The sequence below is a fragment of the Copidosoma floridanum genome, unplaced genomic scaffold (assembly GCF_036245765.1).
Source record: "Copidosoma floridanum isolate Cflo_tuat_1 unplaced genomic scaffold, Cflo_Japanese_pri ptg000004l, whole genome shotgun sequence".
Taxonomy (NCBI): domain Eukaryota; kingdom Metazoa; phylum Arthropoda; class Insecta; order Hymenoptera; family Encyrtidae; genus Copidosoma; species Copidosoma floridanum.
In genome coordinates this window covers 37044061-37062895 of record NW_028321881.1, presented here as the reverse complement: position 1 = coordinate 37062895, position 18835 = coordinate 37044061, and the positions used below count along the sequence as shown (strand labels likewise).

General features: G+C 44.7%; 2 protein-coding genes across 2 annotated transcripts; both read right to left on the bottom strand.

Moving 5' to 3' along the window:
• Nucleotides 1–7641: 7641 nt before the first annotated feature.
• On the bottom strand, nucleotides 7642–11586 carry LOC149375833 (uncharacterized). The gene is made up of 5 exons (XM_089596937.1): nucleotides 10808–11586; nucleotides 10203–10761; nucleotides 9615–10160; nucleotides 7838–9515; nucleotides 7642–7775 (listed from the first exon to the last, which is right to left on the bottom strand). Exons 1-5 carry the CDS (start codon nucleotides 11584–11586, stop codon nucleotides 7642–7644), a joined length of 3696 nt encoding a protein of 1231 aa, XP_089453063.1.
• A 2469-nt stretch (nucleotides 11587–14055) lies between these two features.
• LOC149375832 (uncharacterized) lies at nucleotides 14056–16839 on the bottom strand. The gene is made up of 7 exons (XM_089596932.1): nucleotides 16509–16839; nucleotides 15873–16214; nucleotides 15648–15797; nucleotides 15223–15572; nucleotides 14927–15082; nucleotides 14429–14869; nucleotides 14056–14289 (listed from the first exon to the last, which is right to left on the bottom strand). Exons 1-7 carry the CDS (start codon nucleotides 16837–16839, stop codon nucleotides 14056–14058), a joined length of 2004 nt encoding a protein of 667 aa, XP_089453058.1.
• Nucleotides 16840–18835: the final 1996 nt, after the last annotated feature.

Genomic DNA, 18835 nt, shown 5'->3' with positions numbered 1-18835 from the left:
TATGCATTCACGCACGACTCCAAAAAAAACGATCGCCGGCTAATTGATTGGGCGGAAGAATCCATCAAGGCTTTCGAGGACACCAAAAATAGTCTTATTAACGCTTGTCATCTCGAGCATCCCTCTTCCACTGCTCCTACGCGTCTTGTAACCGATGCCTCAGACTTTGTCATGGGTGCAGCCCTCGAGCAATTGACTGATGGAACCTGGCACCCTTTAGCGTTTTTCTCGCAAAAATTCTCTCCGGCTCAGTGCAAATATAGCGCTCATGACAAAGAACTCACTGCCATTTACACGTCCATAAAGTACTTTAAATATTTTCTTGAGGGTAGGTGCTTTAAAATCTTCACTGACCATAAACCCCTGATTTATGCTTTCGCGCAAAAGGCTGACAAAGCCTCTCCTCGTCAGTGTCGACAGCTGTGCTTCATCTCTCAATATTCCACAGAGATCGAACATTTACCCGGCACAGATAATGTCGCAGCAGATGCTCTCTCTCGCGTCGACATGATTCGCCTACCTACTGATATCGAGATGCCCGAACTTTTTCAGCATCAGCAGCACGACGTCGAGTTAAAGTCACTCCTCGAGTCTTCAGACTGCTCATTAAAACTTAAAAGCATCGAACTAGGTCACGAGCATCTTCGTCTCTTTTGCGACCTCACGGGCAAAATTCTTCGTCCCTACGTTCCAAAAGTTTTACGTAAACGAATTTTTGATCTTTTTCATAGTTCTTCTCACCCTGGCGCTTAAGTTACAGATCAACTGATTCGTCAAAGATACGTTTGGCCCAACATGCACCGAGATATAAAATCTTGGTGTCATGGCTGTCTCGATTGCCAACAATCTAAGGTCTCTCGTCATGTTAAAAATGAACCCAGTCAATTTATAGCTCCGGACGACAGATTTCGTCATGTTCACATGGACATCGTTGGTCCTCTCAAGACCTGTGAGGGTTTCTCGTATCTTTTAACCATCATAGACCGTTTCTCTCGTTGGGTGGAGGCTGTCCCTCTCAAGGACATTCAAGCCTCCACAGTCCTTCGTGCCTTCCAAGAGACTTGGGTCGCTCGCTTCGGTGCCCCACGATTTCTGACCACAGATCAGGGTTCTCAATTTGAATCCACCATATTTAACGCCTACCTTTCCTTCATAGGCTGCCAGCGCAAAAGAACCGTTGCTGACCATCCGGCTGCCAACGGGCTCATAGAACGCTGGCATCGCAGTTTCAAGGCCGCACTCATGTGTCACAATGATCCTAATTGGGTTAAACTTCTCCCCACAGTTCTGCTTGGCCTCCGCACCGCAGTACGGACTGACACGGGAGCCTGCCCTGCCGAATTCTTATACGGTACAACCTTACGCCTGCCCGGTGAATTCTTCATCCCTGACAATTTTTTTGCAAATCCTCAAATTTTTATTGAGGACTACAGGGAACACATGAAAACACTCAAACCAGTGCCCGTTGAACACCGTCACAAGGCTTGCCCATTCTTTTTTAAGGATCTTCGCACTTGCTCACATGTATTTCATCGTAACCTAGCTGCCAAATCACACTCGAACGTCCTTACTCGGGCCCTTACAAAATCATCGAGCGAATTTCCGACCTCGATTATAAAATAGATATAAACGGTACACTCAAAGTTGTCTCAACAGAACAACTCAAATCAGCTCACTTTGTTCCGGAGGACCTTAAGGCACCTACTGTGGATCTCACCACACCCTGCATTCTGCCTCCAAGGCCCATTCCTGTACTTAAAACCTATCCGTGCAATAAACAATGCAACAAAAAAGTTCATTTCAGCACATCCATTAATAGTTCTAAGTAAATTTGTTTTCTGGTCTCTTCGTTACCTAGTTGCTAATATTAAGGAAAATTAATTAATATAGTCTCAGCTTACTTAACGCCAACTGTGATTTTATATTTACTCAGTTATACCATTACTGTAAAATGCGTTACATTTAATATTTAGTCACACCAAAGTGCCTTGCGTTGGCCGATTGTAACTCAGAGACTGCGAATTTATAGTTTTTAATATCTCCGTTATTGTCAAGTCAATGTTAATTGTGAAAACAGTCTGTAAAACTTCTTTCAAATATCTTTTTAACTTGCGCTAGCAACGTTTATGTTTTACGTCTAATTTATCATTAGTCAGATCTACATAGACTTTAAGTAGTGTCTAAACACATTTTGTAATTATATTTATCATTTGAGTCTTACAACTTTATAATGGCCTACACCTGCGCGGCCACAGCGTAATTACACACACTCTGTAAATTATTTTTTTTTTTCTTTTTTTTTTCTCTCTCTTATGTGTCAAGACTCTGTTCCGTTAAAACAAATTGTTTCCAACGTTAATTGTAACTAAGTAAAAATAATCCAATTTGTGTTGTACTGCGATTTAAACAGTGATGTTTTTGTCAAGCTGCGTTCAAACATTTTTTTTCATTATTTTTGTAACTCATATCAGTTTGCGATGGCCACAGCCTTCCACTTTCTTTTTTCTTGTTATGTCTCAGGGGGGAGTAGTGTGGGGACCCGACCCTGCTGCGCAACCGTCGGTAAAAGAGTAGGCTCTTTAGCCTTCCTCCGCTTCTCTTTCTCCAGCGTCTCTGCTCGCCGTGCAGGCCGCTGCGCGAGCAGAGAAGTCTCGACCGTCATTGCGAGCACACATTTTGTAGCTTCTTTGAGAAGCCCTTTCTTACCAGTGAATATTAAACCTTTTCTTGTTAATGTTAACAAGCGTTTAATTACTTCACCTTCCTCCTCAACTCCTGGACACGGCAGCCATGGGACTGTCACCTCTAGCCGATTCATAGGCTACATACACACCATATCCCATAATATTAAGGAGGGAAAATTCAAATCGTGATTTATGTAAAATTCTCTATTAAAAGGGCGGATAGATTTTAAGTAAATTATCGAGTATATTATATTTTTTTTTATTATTAACGTAAATAATTGCGATTCCTCAAATACAATTAATACATGTAAGAAATTGAAGATATAATTTCCTTAGAATCATATGATTGAATAAATATAAGATAATTAAAAATAAATTAATTGTACTTATTTAGCAAACCTTCCCCTCCACGTAAGATTGCGAGTTCCTTTTTATAGTTTAAGATAAAAACTAGAAAAATAGCTGTTAAGATTTGAAATCGTTTATACAAACTGAAAATATTATCTGGACCCCAAAAAGGTACAGGAATAAAATAAAAAAGATATTAGATTAGAAAAATATTGAATAAGTTGAAAAAGATATTAAATTATTAAATTCATTAAATTAAGGGAATATTCAGGAGAATTCAATAAAGTAATAATCAATAAACAATTGCTGTATATGGTGCAGGAATTAATTGATTATTCAACAGATAAATTTTGAAACTTTATAATAATTATTTTTCAAGTATTCTATATAATCGGCAATCTGAGCAATTTCGCTCTTTTACACAGGGCAACGAACCCGCCCTCCGACATATAAACACAATCATTGTTTGTGTGTTGGTTCCTAATCTTAGAGTTTCCTCGGTACAGATAATATTCTTAGCCGATTGTTACCACCACAAATTAACCGGGGTTATACTCAAAGAAAGGGAAGTCGTAATGTATTATTTTGCCCATTCACATTCACCCATCTGCACTTACATGTACACTTAATCAAAATACCAAGTAAAAATACTGTTATCACAAATATTTATTCAATCTTGCCTCATAAATACTAACTACTCATTTTCTCTTGAATTAGTACCCTCTGGACCCACCCATCATTCTGTTTACCATGACCAATTATCACATACTTGGATTGATCTATTTATAGTATATTCTCTCACCGATGTAGTTTCCTTTACTAAATCTTCTTCGTCGTTCATTGCAGGAGATGACTTTATAATTCTTTTACTCAGCTTCTTGAAACCATTACCATCTATAAAATCACATTAGTAACTAGACCGCTTAATTACATCAATACTCACAATCTAAACGATATTATTTTAAATACATTAAAAAAATTAAATTATACCGCTCCTAACAAAAATGTTGATCAATTAATATCTGATTTCAATAGCATCATTCTGACATCGTTTGACGCAGTTGCTCCTCTTAAAACCATTTCTATCAAATCTACTTACAAATTGTGGATAACTGCGTCTTTACGGCGTCTGGTGTACTTTTGTTTGATATATTTACTCGATTTTATTACACATTGCTTAGAATAATACTGTTATTACTTTTATTTATTATATATTACATTTATACTTTCAATACTATGTGAATTTACTTTGCTCTAACTTGTTTACTTTCTGTAATTTTTTCATATTGTAACTATATTTTATAATTATGTTTACCAATACTGCTTATCATATATTGTAAATTACTATGTATCTTCAAGAGTTACTTTATGTGTATTCTTTGTACTGCTAATTGAGGGCCAGATATGGCATAGCCACAAGGCCTAAAGCCTAAATAAAGAATCTAATCTAATGTAATCTACGATTAGGGCAATAGTTTAGACAATCGGTCAATTGCACACTTGTTTACGTTCTGCTCCTAGCTGAAAAAAAAGTAGCAATACTGGAACAAGGTATGCCATCTCTTTCCAGTACTGAATACTCATTTTAAAATTGGGAAGCATACTGGAACGAGTGATTTTTACTTAAAAAATTTTTTTTGTTGGTCATTTAATACCTTTTTTCAATTATTATTGCCATATCAATGATAATCAACAATTATTTTTGTACTGGTCACGATTTTTTTGATATTGTATCGCAAAATGCGAAATTTATATTTGGATTCAAAATGAGGAAAATAGGTAAAGTAACCTGCATCACCTAAGGGGTAGAATAAAATTTTTTTTACTTTTCTTATTTACAATTAGGTGCTGTTATTTTAGAGTATTATTACAGATAGTATTCTAAGAAATGTAAATATATTTTTTCTATTGTAATTTACAGTAGTATAACGTCTGTAACATTAATTTATTAGTGCCGTTCCAGTACTGATGCCACTTTAGTACTACCTACTTTACCTCAGTGCCCTTATCAAGGGAACCGGACGTAAAACACTATGATATATGTATATATATATATATATATATATATATATATATATATATATTAGTGGGACTCTGCCCCCCTGCGCGCTCCGCGCGCCAACCCCTCCTTTCATTGTGGTATAAATGTAATTTTTTTTAAATAAGGTTTTTATTAATATTTTTTAAAGCCTTAAAAAATGATAAAATTAGTTGTTAGTATGAAAATAATATCTCGAAGTATATTTTACAGAATTCGGAAGACTATGGCGTTTTTCGAAAATACTCCGGAATAAATTTTCTACGCTGGTGAATGATTACTGGTCTGCTTTTAAGAAAATATGAAGAACAAGCTGCTAATTTTAAATAAAAGTGGTAAAGTCTATATAGACAGAGAGATGTTCTCTTGACTTTTTTTTGGTGAGCTTTATTATTTCTTCTAGTGGCTCCCTTTTTTAAATAAGCTGTCTATCCTGTATGTGTCAATAGATACTTCTAAGCTCTTATAACTATATATGCCCCCTACGCGCTCAGCGCACCAACCCCCGTAATTGCAAATTAGATGTACGAAGTATGGAAAAAAACCCAAATTATATTAGTTGTTACTTAAAATTTATATATGTAAAAAATGTATATTGATTATAATTAATTACATGAATTTTTAACAATCACTTTTTATTTTCCCTGACTAATAACAGCTATTTCTATGGGATTAGTAGAACACGATTTTCAAAACGATATAAGTTTTGAAGAAGCATGTAACGTTATGCTGCTTTTTTAACTACGAAAATTTTTCGCATGGTTTATTATGAAAATTTTTTTAGTAATATTTTTTTGAGCAAATACAAAAAATTTTTCATTTAAGATTGTAAAGATGATCAAAATAAAGCTCTTTTACATTTAAACAAAATATTTAATTCTGAAAATATGTCTTTTAAAGATTTCAGTTTACCAGAACCAACAGAAACGATAAAAAAAAATATCGATACTGACAACGATGAAATAGATGACTAAACGAACTACAGTGAAGTTCAATCATTATTATACGAGTGTCTTGTTCGAGAATATGAAATGTGTACTACCCCTCCTCACCGCCAGATGACGCCACCGTTCAGAAATAGTAGAGCGCAAAAATCGAGAGGACTGCCTGGGCAGCCCTCGGCGCTCTCCCCGCCCCTATTTACTTCATTTCGTTTAGATAAGATGTATAAGAGGGTGGGTAAAGGAAAAGAAAGGAAAGCAAAGGAAGCTTGAGGGTGGGAATATATTCTCGAACAAGACACTCGTACAAAAATGATTGAACTTCACTGAAGTTTGTTTAATCATCCATTATACTTCATTGTCTTTGTTGACGACGAAACGAGGAAGACAGGAACAAATCAAACAAAGGAGAAAACAGGAATAAAATAATGTTGGCTTTATTTTCATAAAGTACAAAAAGGGCTAAACGCCGACACCTACCTAATCTCTCTGCAATTCACACAATACTGCATGTTCCACTCGCACGCCGCGAGCTCCGTCGTCGCACCGCCGCGACCCTATGCTCACACTCTCTCTCTCTTTCTCATACGGTTACACCTATAGGTACATAAATGTTCTCCTAAGTGTCGGCGCCAGCGTTTAAATATACGCATACACTTGAAATACGCATAATGCAAACAACCGACTGTGATCAGTGTTGGTATCCGAAATTATCATTTATTTATTGATTATTTATACTGCTGAGGCAGAGCACCTATCGCCTGAACGGCGTAGGTCGTCCTTGACGTTCCTACCCAGATATTTTAATCCTCATCAAAGTCAAGCCACTTTAGGGCACGGGATTACATAATTACACTTTGGTTGGCTTGACAGCAAGTAACGACTTTACGATACTCTGATAGCGGCCCTCCGCCTCAACATTTAGGCAAATGCTCGCCCTATTCAGCCTCGCCACTGGTCCCTAGTCGCTTGTTCGCGAACAGATAATTTCGCGGTCCGCTCACTCTCCGAACAGGGTTCCTGTTCGTAACACTCCCCACCGTACAAGAAGCGCCGCTCCCGCTTTCTTGTACCCTACTTCTGCATAGCACAATCAGTTTGTGTACAGCTCGTTCGTACTCGCTATCGCCCGACTTAATCTTCGCAGCTCGCACGACCCCATCTCGCCCCGCAAAGGTTTCCACTACGGTACCTCTGCGCCATAGGTTAGGGGTCGTCCACAAAGGACCGTCCGGTCGTTTTGGCTAAAAGTGACCCCCCCCTTCCCTCTGTCCGGTTGTGTCCGGTTTTGTTCACCCCACCCCCTACTTTTGGACGTCCAAAACTACCTTTAAAATTAAGAAAAAAATTTTTTTTCAAGTAAAAATTAAAAACAAATAAATACGCAAGCAAACAGCGAGTGGTATCTAACGTTAATAATGACATAACTAAAGCATGTAGCACACAGACATGTGTTTCTAATGGATTTCAAAATTTTGTAAAGTCAAAAATAAATATATTTAAAGAAAATTATTTACTTAAATAAATTAATCATTATAATCTGAAGTTGTGATGCGTTCTAGAAAGAATCAGAGATAATGCGTGATAAAAATGTTAAACTAAACACGATAAAATGTTAGAATAAGGAGGGTCATTCTTCTTCCCAAGGGCTTTGTAACCAATTGGGCATATTTACCATGTAGAGATAATGTGCATATTTAGATAATACCGCAAAAGTAGAGAGCAGAGATTTTGACTCTATAACAATCAGTCGGTAAAATATACCTGAAAATATTTGATTGCTATATTGGTTCTGGACGTCCAGATTGATAAGACCCCCCCCCCACCCCTTTGTCCGGTTGTGTCTGGTATTGGCAAACTCCCCCCCTCGTCCACGACCGGACGGTCCTTTGTGGACGATCCCTTACGCGGTGCCTGTGAGCTCACAATAAGCACAACGTCACCACGCTCAATTGGCTCGGTGGTTTGAAGCCACTTATTCCGCGCCTGCAATGTTCGCGCATATTCCTCTATCCAGCGCCGCCAAAACAGATCCGATAGGATGCGCGCTCGCTCGTAGTCTTTTCTAGTACACGGGTGGAGTGTTTTGTAAACCGCAAAATCGACGGCTCCCGACGACGTGACAATCAAAAAATGGTTCGGAGTCAGCGCCTCCACATCCCCGGGGCCCACGGATACATGAGTGAGTGGTCTCGAGTTGATCGTGTGCTCCGCTTCAGTGAGAACTGTACGTAGAACTTCGCCGGAGGGAGCCTGGTCTTTAAGCACTGCGTGAAGCGCGGGTTTGGTGGAACGGACGAGCCGCTCCCATGCGCCTCCCATGTGGGGAGCGTCCGGGGGGTTAAAATGCCACTGCAAACCATTTGCCAACGCGTAACGCTTCATCCGGTCTTTGTTTACCTTGGCTACCTCCAATTGAAGTTCCGTACATGCTCCACGGAAGTTAGTGCCGTTATCGCTATACAATACCGCGGGGCAGCCTCGGCGCGCTGCCATTCGCTGAAGCGCCATTATCGCCGAGCTCGTTGACAAATCGTACGCGATTTCGATGTGCACCGCTCGCGTCGTAAGGCACGTGAACAATACTCCCCACCGCTTCACGTTACTGCGTCCAATTTTGACCGTCAGAGGGCCAAAATAGTCCACCCCGCAATGCGAGAACGGGCGCTGTCGGTACGCTAAGCGACCTTCCGGTAAATCGCTCATTATCAGTGGCTTGGGCTGCCCTCGCCGCAACTTACACGTCAAACACTGACTACAGATAGCCTTCAATTCAGCTCTCACTCCTACGACGAAGTACCGTTGGAGCACTTCATTGATCACGGTCTCGTGGTTGGCGTGCAAGTAGCGTCGGTGAAACTCGCGTATGATGTCCCTCACGATCGGATGCTTGGCGTCCAAGGCTATCGGGGTGTGGTTGAATTCAGTGTCTTGAAGCCGCGTCACTCGTCCCCGGATGCGCAACAGACCACGAGCGTCGATGAACGGGGCGTATCGCGCTAGCTTACTATCACGCGGCAATTTCATTTTTCGCTCTATAGCTGCAAGCTCTCGCGCAAAACTGTCCGCTTGCGCGACCCGCCAGACATACTCTTCCGCTAATCGACGCTCGCGCCCGGGATCCATGATCGACGCTTGCCTTGCCCATTTTAAGTACACCCGTCGAATTCTTTGCGCTGCAATGACTCGTCCTTCCCAACCTAACAGTCGCGCTATTAGAGGAGTATACGGTTGAACGGCCGGCACGGCGGCGACCCGTTCGACTCGCCTCTCCGTGGCCTCCAACATTTGTCTTTCCGCATTTGTCAGCGTTCGATCTGACGGCCACTTGGCCTCGGATAATTTTAAAAACTCCGGGCCGTTAAACCATTTTTTTTCATCGAGCTCGCCCATCGGATTCCCTCGCGTAGCAAGATCGGCCGGGTTTCGTTTGGACGAAACCCACCTCCAAGTTGCATCCGCGGTAAGCTCGGAGATTTCCCCTAAGCGGTGGGCGACGAAAACCTGTCGGACGCGAGGGTCTCGGTGGATCCAATGAATGACCGTGCGCGAGTCGGACCACAATATAGGGCGTGAACACGGAATTTCGATTTCAGCCTAGACCGTTTTCATCAAGCGCGACGCTAGCAGTGCCGCTTGCAGCTCTAGCCAAGGAAGAGAAATCTCTTTGTCCGGTGCAACTCGAGATTTTGCCATTATTAGAGTGACGTGTACCCATCCGTCCATTGTTTCGCATCGTAAATAAACGCACGCTGCATACGCTCGTAGACTTGCGTCTCCGAACGCGTGCAGCTGCGCGTCCTTGACCTTCGCCCCTTTCGGGGTGATACACAGCGCGATGCGCAACGTTCCTAACCCTTTGACCACTCCAAGCCATGCCAGCCATTCTTCGTGTTCCTCGTCCCGCAGAGTCGCGTCCCACCCGATTCCAGTGCGCCAGATAGCTTGCAATATAAGCTTTGATTTGAGCGTATACAGTCCGAGCCAACCCAACGGGTCGTATATTGACATCATAATACGCAAGCACTCACGCTTCATGGGTCGCGCTTGCCCCGTTAACAACTTCTTCTTCGGTACACAGTTCAACCCCAGCGCGAAACTTAAAGAGTCATTCGCGGGCTCCCATTTCATCCCTAGCACGCGTTCGATCTCCTTGTCGCACAGTATCGCGGACTACTCTCGCGCTCTCACTGTCGCCTCTTGCGCCTCTGGGACACGCAAGTCTGCATTACACGCCCAGCCTTGCATGTCGAAATCCGCACTCCGGTTGATCATCGCGACGTCACGGGCTAAGGTCTGTAGCTCTTTGAGTGTCGGCCGGCTCACGAGATAATCATCGACATAGAAATTTACAACGATGCTACGCGCTGCCTCGAAGTGACTTGACGCGAATCGTTGAGCATTAGCGTTTTTTACGTACTGCGCGCTACATGGAGAAGACTTCGCGCCGAATGTTAGTCGCGTCATTTCATAAGTTTGCGGGTATTTGTCTCGGTTTGACCCGCGCCAGACGAATCTTACCGCGCCGCGGTCCTCCGGACGCAATCGCACTCTGAGGAACATGTCCTTTATATCGGATTTGCAGGCTACGGCGTATTGGCGAAAGCGTATTAACACGCCAGGGAGGGACTGCAGAAGATCAGGACCCGCATCGAGTTGATCGTTCAAACTCAGTCCCTCCGTCTTGGCTGCCGCGTCAAAGACTAGTCTCACTCTCCCAGGCGTTAGTGACGCCGAAATGGGGGAGGTACTAAACTCTCGCGGGAACTTTCTCGTCTTTTACTTCGCGTACATACCCTTGGCCGACGAGACGGTGCATTTCTTCGTAGTACAAGCGTGCATAATCAGCGTCGCGATCTAATCGTCGCTCGACGTTATACAGCCACTTCAGCGCCGTTGAGCGACTGTCGGCGCTAGGGATTGTGTCGCTACGCCACAGCAGCTCGGTTTCCCAACCCGTTTTCAACGGTCGGCTCGTCTGCTGCAACGTTTCGATCGCGCGCACATGTGCTGGATTGACTCGCTCCACTTCGCGTACTCCCAGACTTTCTAACCGAAAAAATTCACGCACTGCATGGTTAAGCGCGCCGTCGTTCCTTTCGCACACCTCGCAACGCTCATACACACTCGCCACTAACGCCTGCTCGCGCTCGCTCTTTCGGCTGTTGTTACGTGCGTCGCCGCGCGTTTGACCATGCACTACCCATCCCAATTGCGTCAAACCAGCGGCAATTCCCAACACAGGTATTCGGCGCGTCTCTCGGCTCAGCAGCAAGTCCCAATTGTCTTGGCCAATCAAAATCGCCGGCGTCGCAATCTCGTAAGGTTGGACAAATACGCCTACTTCGATGCTTACTCGTCGGACCAACTCGCGTGGTAACGTCTGCGTCGGTAAAGTGATCGATGCTACCGCCAACGCGTCTGTTATTGGCAACTTATCATCCCCACCCTCTATGGTAAATGATACGCGCCGGCACGAGGTAGCCTCATAAACGCTTCTTTTCATCCCCTGAATGTGTATGATTTCGCGCTTTCCGTGCAACCCGATCCTCCTTGCCATCTCTTCGGTGATCATGGTTATTGTGGACCCGTCATCTAAGAATGCATACGTATCGATTGCGCGCGAAGGTCCTTTAACTGTCACGGGTAATATCTTTAATAGAGCGTACGGACGTGCTAGTCACAACGTCGACAGCACGTTCTCCGGCTTGACACGCTGCACGTTCGTCTGCGCCTTCGACCGTCCCCCGTCTGCTTGGTTGCCCTTGACACGGTGCAACAACGTGTGGTGCGGACCCGCACAATGGATGCACTGAGCTGCTTTGCATGCCCCCTGCAGGTGCCCCCCTCCCAAGCACTTGTAGCATCGCCCCATTCGTTTCGCCAACAACCATCGCCGCCCGATAGACTCGCGTGCAAATTCGAGGCAATCCGCCATGTTGTGGTTCTCACGCTGGCATACAGGACACGCGGGAGATTTCTCGGGGAGATTAGCGTTGTCTTCCTCATCGGAGCGTACGGTCGCCATTACTCGCTGTTGTCGGGGTGCTTGGGGGGGTTGTCCCTCGCTGGCGTTCCGTGGTTCGGTGGGCCGAAGGCCAAACGATCCGCCTGATACCGCCATTTCCGCTTCGCGATGTAAGAATTCCGCTAGCCACTCGAGTTCGGTTTTTTCGCTCGGGTGTTCAGCAACATACCGATTATACGAGTATTGTAACACCGTGGGTAACTTTTCCCCTACGCTTCTGACGAGATCAGGGCTGTACAAGTGGCCTTTCAAGTTCAGGCTGTCAAAGGCCGCAACCGCATTGCACAAGCTCGACGCGAACTGAGAGAGGGTAACTTTGCCACTTGCTAAAGGCGGTAGATCATACAGGTCTTGCGTGATTTTATCCGCGATTACATGCACATTCCCGTAATGGAGGGCGAGCGTTTTGATCACGACGTCCGTGCCTCGCCAAGTCGCGAGTAGCCCGCTAACGACTTTTCTCGCCTCTCCTTGCACTGATGTGAATAAACGCGCGACGTTCTCTGAGTCAGTAAAGCCTGCGGCTGCAGTGCTCGATTCGTACATTTGTTTGAAATGCCGCCACTCTAAGGCATTTCCAGAAAACACAGGCAACGACTTCGCGTCGGTCAATCGCATCAACAATCGCGATTCATTTTCCGCACTCGAACGGTCTTGTAGCACGCGCAAGGTCGCTTCGTACACGCCGGTCAGTTGCTCGAACAACTTTTGGTTACCTGCTTCACCCCCTTGGGCGAGGCGTGTTGACTCGGCGGCTGGCCGGTCTCCACGGACCTGGCGCTGGCGGACCTCCTCGAAGTCATCGTCTGCGTCGCTGACCTCGTTGCCTCGACCATCGAAGTTGCGTCGCGGGTCTCCCCGTTCCTGCAGCAGTCGTTGCAGCTTGTCTGCGATCGTTGTCGGACGCTTGGCAGGCAAGATGGCGTCGCCTGGCGTGCCTCCCGCGTTCTCCTGGTTATCCAACTGCCTTTTCATGTCGTCGTTGTTCGATTTTATACTATCTAATTATCCCGTGTAGTCCCGGGTGTCGGCACCATTTTTTGACGACGAAACGAGGAAGACAGGAACAATTCAAACAAAGGAGAAAACAGAAATAAAATAATGTTGGCTTTATTTCCATAAAGTACAAAAAGGGCTAAACGCCGACACCTACCTAATCTCTCTGCGATTCACACAATACTGCATGTTCCACTCGCACGCCGCGAGCTCCCTCGTCGCACCGCCGCAACCCTATGCTCACACTCTCTCTCTTTCTCATACGGTTACACCTATAGGTACATAAATGTTCTCCTAAGTGTCGGCGCCAGCGTTTAAATATACGCATACACTTGAAATACGCATAATGCGAACAACCGACTGTGATCAGTGTTGGTATCCGAAATTATCATTTATTTATTGATTATTTATACTGCTGAGGCAGAGCACCTATCGCCTGAACGGCGTAGGTCGTCCTTGACGTTCCTACCCAGATATTTTAATCCTCATCAAAGTCAAGCCACTTTAGAGCACGGGATTACATAATTACACTTTGGTTGGCTTGACAGCAAGTAACGACTTTACGATACTCTGATAGCGGCCCTCCGCCTCAACATTTAGGCAAATGCTCGCCCTATTCAGCCCCGCCACTGGTCCCTGGTCGCTTGTTCGCGAACAGATAATTTCGCGGTCCGCTCACTCTCCGAACAGGGTTCCTGTTCGTAACAGTCTTGTCCGAGAATATAAAATGTGTAGATGTTTAGAATATGTAAACCAAAAAATACCATATTTAATTATAAAAATATATTTTTATTTGGTTATTACAGGAACCACTTTGTGGTCCATCTTTGACAAAAAACTTTAGTATAATTATGTAATGACTATGAATGTCTAAGTTCTAGACTTTGGTAAATTTTTTTTTATTTTTTTTTTATTATTAATTTTTTTTTTATCGACAATCTTTTCCAATTTCCTTAATTCAAGTATTTAAAGTCTAGATAAAGCTTTAGAGAGCAAACGTAAAAAAGAAGAAACACATTCTTAAGTAAATCGAGTTCTAGTGTGATTGTCTAAAACCGACGTAGCAAAAACTCCTCTTGTCAAATCTAGAGGTCTGTTATAAAATCTATTAAAGGTATTTAAACTGTCCGACCAGCCTACAGCCTGTTTGATGATCTCAATGCCAATCCCCTTGGCACCAGCCTTTGAGGTAGAAGCATGTCTAGTGGAGTGAGCAGAGAAAGATTCATCTACTCCTGCATCTTTAAGTACCGTCTTCAACCATCGACTAATTGTATTTGTGGATACCGGTTTATAGGGGGGGGGGGTGGAAAGAGGTCAGCAGCTGGCTGCATGAACCGCGAATAAGACTGGTCTTTTCTATATAAAACATAATGGTGAAGGCTATGCAAACCGCCTTGTTGTCGAACGGTAAGAAACACGCGAAAGGCTGCTTTGCTCCTGGTTTGGATGTCTTGATTAAGTCAGGGATTCTAATTTTTACTGAGTCCTCCCTAGACTTAATTCCTTCCAGCTTAATAAGGTACAGAGACTGAACTCTAAAGGCCGAACCCAATGCTAACAACATTGCTAATTTCAGGGTCAGGGTGCGCAGATCTAAGGATTCGAGAGGATACCAGGCCTCAAGTTTTGCCAATACTATGTCTACATCCCAAGTTGTATTGTATTTTGGGGTCGTAGGCCTATTTCTAAAGACACCCTTTAAAAACCTATTTAAAAGGTCCGCGCCCTGGGGGTCTGGAGGCATTATTAGAGCAACCGCTGCCCTCATGGAAGAGAGGGTACCATAAGCCGCTCTATCTTTGAATTTTTTGGTGAGACAGTCCAACAGTGTCTAGATCTTGGGCAAATAAGGGTCCGCTGAATGGTCTCTGCAGAAATTCCACCACACCTTGAGCGCCAAACTGTACTGTTTGAGTTTATTCTCCGCCACTGAAGTGACCATAAGGTCCACCGTGTCTGCACTTAGACCTCGCCGCAGGAAGGCCTGCCTGATAAACGCCCTGCCACCAGGGAAAGTGACGAGACCAGCGGGTGGACGAGTTTCCTGCAAGGAGATAAAAGGATGTTGTCATTAGGTTTCCAGATGATGGCCTCCTTAACTAGGAGGCGTTTGAACTCAGGAAACCACGGTTGCGAAGTCCAGAGAGGGACCACTAAAATTCCGGATGATCCTTCCTCCCTTACCTTTTTGAGGAACCGAGTGATACATGAGAAGGGAGGGAAGGCGTACCAATAAAGGGCCGACCAAAGGATTGTAAAGGCGTTAATGGCCCATGCTTCGGGGTCCCTATCCCAGGCACAGTACTTGGGGCACTTAGCATTGATTCTGGAAGCGAACAGATCTATATCAGGTTGGCCGAACTGGTGTACAATCTCTTGGAAGGCAAAGTCAGACAATTCCCATTCCGTGTCTAGGTTGGAGATTCTAGAACCCTCATCTGCTGGATTGTCCTTTGACGCCACGTATTCGGCAAAGATCCAAATACGCCGCTCAATGCACCAGAGCCAAAGTTCCTTGGTCAGGGCGTGAAGGTCTGGATGTTAGATTCCTCCCATCTTGTTTATGTAAGCGAGGGCTGTCAGATTATCAATTCGGAGGAGAATGCTACTGTCAAATGCGGAGGCAGCGAAGCACTTAAGGGCAAGGAAGGTGGCTCTGATCTCCAGGAAGTTGATGTGGTGCGATCTCTCTAAATCGGACCAAAACCCATGTGCTGAGAGGTCCCCGCAAGTAGCACCCCATCCAGTAGTGGAGGCGTCTGAAAAGATTGTCAGGTTAAAAGCGTAATCCCTGATCTTGTTTACTGAGGACATGATGTGAGAGTACCACCAGCCTAACTCGTCCAGCGAACCTAATGAAAGTGTAACCTTGGCTTTCTTAAAATATCCAAAAGCTGAGAGAGCATTTTGTTTTTGCAGTTCCAGTTGCTTATAAAAGAGCCAACCATAGGCAACCGCAGGGCAAGCTGCAACCAGAGAACCAATGAGCCTGGTAAGGTCTTTAAGACTGAGAGTCCCTCGAGATAGGGCAGTTCCTAAATAGGAGTGGATCTTCTCTCTCTTTTCCAAAGGGAGGACCAGCTGCATCTTGATGATAAGTGAACAGATGATGATACGGAGAAACCTAATCTCCTGTTTGGGCGAGAGATCACTCTTGCACCAGTTGATCAGGAAACCTATATTGCAAAGAAGTGAAGTCAGAAGATCACTATTCCGTCTGCACTCCGACTCCAACCTTCCGAAGATAAGAAAGTCGTCCAGATAAGCAATCACCCTGATGCCTCTTTCCCTTAGGTTAGCTAGGACAGGTCTAATAACCTTAGTAAAAATCCAAAGAGCTGACGAAAGGCCAAAAGGAAGGCAACGAAATTGGTACAAAAACCCACGATGTTTAAACCTAAGATACTTCCTATCTTCCTCGTGAAATGGTATCAGGAAGTAAGCATCTTTGAGGTAAATCCTGCACATACAATCCCCCTCAATGAGAAGATTGAGAGCCGTACGAATGTCCTCGACCTTAAAGTGCCTAGTGAGGACAAATTTGTTGAGTTGCTTCAAATTTAAAACAAATATGTGGGAGCCATCAGCTTTTGGAACCAAGAAAAAGGGAGAGATGAACTGTTCAGCATATTCTGAACAGTGCTCGATGGCCCCTATAGCAAATAATCTACGAACAGCTGATCTCATTTCCTGTGCTAAAGCTGACGACATATGAACCTCTGCAGAGCTGGAGAGTTGGAAAGGGGGCTGGATGAACTCAATCCTGTAACCTCTGATGGCCTCCAGAACCGTGGTGTCCATAGACAAACGCTCCCATTTTCGAGTAAAAAATTGCAATCTGGCAGCAAACCTTACCTCGTTCAGTACCTGTCCATTCGTCTCTGCGGCTGGGACTGGTTGTAGAGTCCCTTCGCTGAATGAAACTTGTTGTTGGAGCTGGGCCTGCGTGGACTGCGACTGCGAGGGCGACAAGGACTGTGAGAGTGCGAGGCCCGATGAGAGGATCCGAAGCTCCCCTGCTTTGCCTCTTTCCTGGCGTGAGAGCCTCTCCAGTTTAAAGCCAATCGAGGCTTGTTCTCCGATTGCTGATGGAAAGGAGTTTTTTGACTGGGGCGTAGGTCCTTGGCCACCTTTTCCAAACTCTTTGCCTTTTCCAGAGCAGCCTTAATGTCGTCACCGAACAGCAAGGAGGTAGACTTCGAGGCCTTTAGTGTCCTCTGTATGTTTTCGCTGTACCTGCCAAGTATATGCGATCTCCTGGAAAGGTTAAGTTGGTATATCAACTCCGATGTAAGTTTGAGGGAGTGAGAGAGCTTTTCCAGAAGCACATCCTTTTCCGGTGACGGTTCCAGTCCTTTGGTGATGATTTCAAAGGCCTCTGCAGTGGATGCGACCACCGATCCAGCCAGAGTTTGCAGGCCTTTGAAGGCCTTGTCCTTCACTAAGGCCTTTGTTGCGAGCCCCACTGTTAGCTCCTCGTTCAACGCTGGAGCCTCCAAGTCCAGATCCCCCTTAAGGGGCACAGCTGCCAGCGATTCGTCTTTTATGGCCTTTGGAAGGCCCGATTCAATCCAGACCTTTAGTCTTTTGGCGATTTTGTCGTTCAGCTGCATGACCTTGACCGGTAACTCTGATGAGTGTTCGCCCAGCCAAGCCGCGGCCTCGTCGAAAGGGTCTAGAGGAGTAGGGCTTTCTGCACCCGAATGAGTAGAGCTCTCTGTCCCCGAGTGGGTCAGTAAACCCAGTTCCTCCTGGGTCTGCCCGTCTTGGGGGGTCTGACCTTTCATGTTTAACGCACCCAGCGCATCTAAAAGAGAGAGGAATCGTCATGGAGGTAAGGGCTGCTACACCATCGCAATCAAGCAACGGTGAGCTAGAGGTTATGTCCCTAGTCCAACTGCCCAGAATCCAACGAAAGGGGAGAAATGTCAAAAGGAGCCTCCGACCTCTGTGGTCCTGAGCTAGCCGACGGGATCAACCGGGGCTGTATGAATGAACGTGAAGGGCATGTGTCCCGCGAACCTAATCTAGGACCAAAGAAGGAGAATGAAAACAAGACAAGAAGGAGCGTTCTTACCCTCGTACTGGAGGTCCTCGTCCTGCATGTCCTCATCCCCCTGGAGGCGTGTCTGAATGACCTGGAGCTCGGCCTCCAAGGTCCTTTGTCTATCGAGAAGTAGCACGCGGGGGTCCATCTCTGAACAGGCGCGACGTCAACGAGCGCCAAAAAGGGAATGAAGTAAATAGCGGCGGGTAGAGCGCCGAGGGCTGCCCAGGCAGTCCTCTCGATTTTTGCGCTCTACTATCTCTGAACGGTGGCGTCATCTGGCGGTGAGGAGGGGTACTACACATTTTATATTCTCGAACAAGACAATGAAGTATAAGAATATTTTGTAAACATGAATTCCATGAAATGTTTTTACAACTCAGTCATGATCGACGTCAAATTTTTCAAGAAATAATAAAATTTGAAAAAAAAAATTTTTTCATCGATGGTCCTGGTGGATCTGGAAAAACTTTTCTATACAAAACATTAATTTATTATTTCATATCAATTGAAAAAAAAATTCTTACAATGGCTTGGACAGGTATTACTTCTATTCTGCTCCCAAAAGGAATGACCACTTACATAACTTTTAGACTTCCTTTAGACTGAAGCACCATAGAAAGTGCATTCTTCCAGTTTGAGCCAGATAAACAAAAATTACGTAATGTAGAAGTAATTATTTGGGATGAAGCTTTTATGATACCGAAAGAAGCGTTAGAAATCATTGATAGGACTTTAAAAGATTTATCT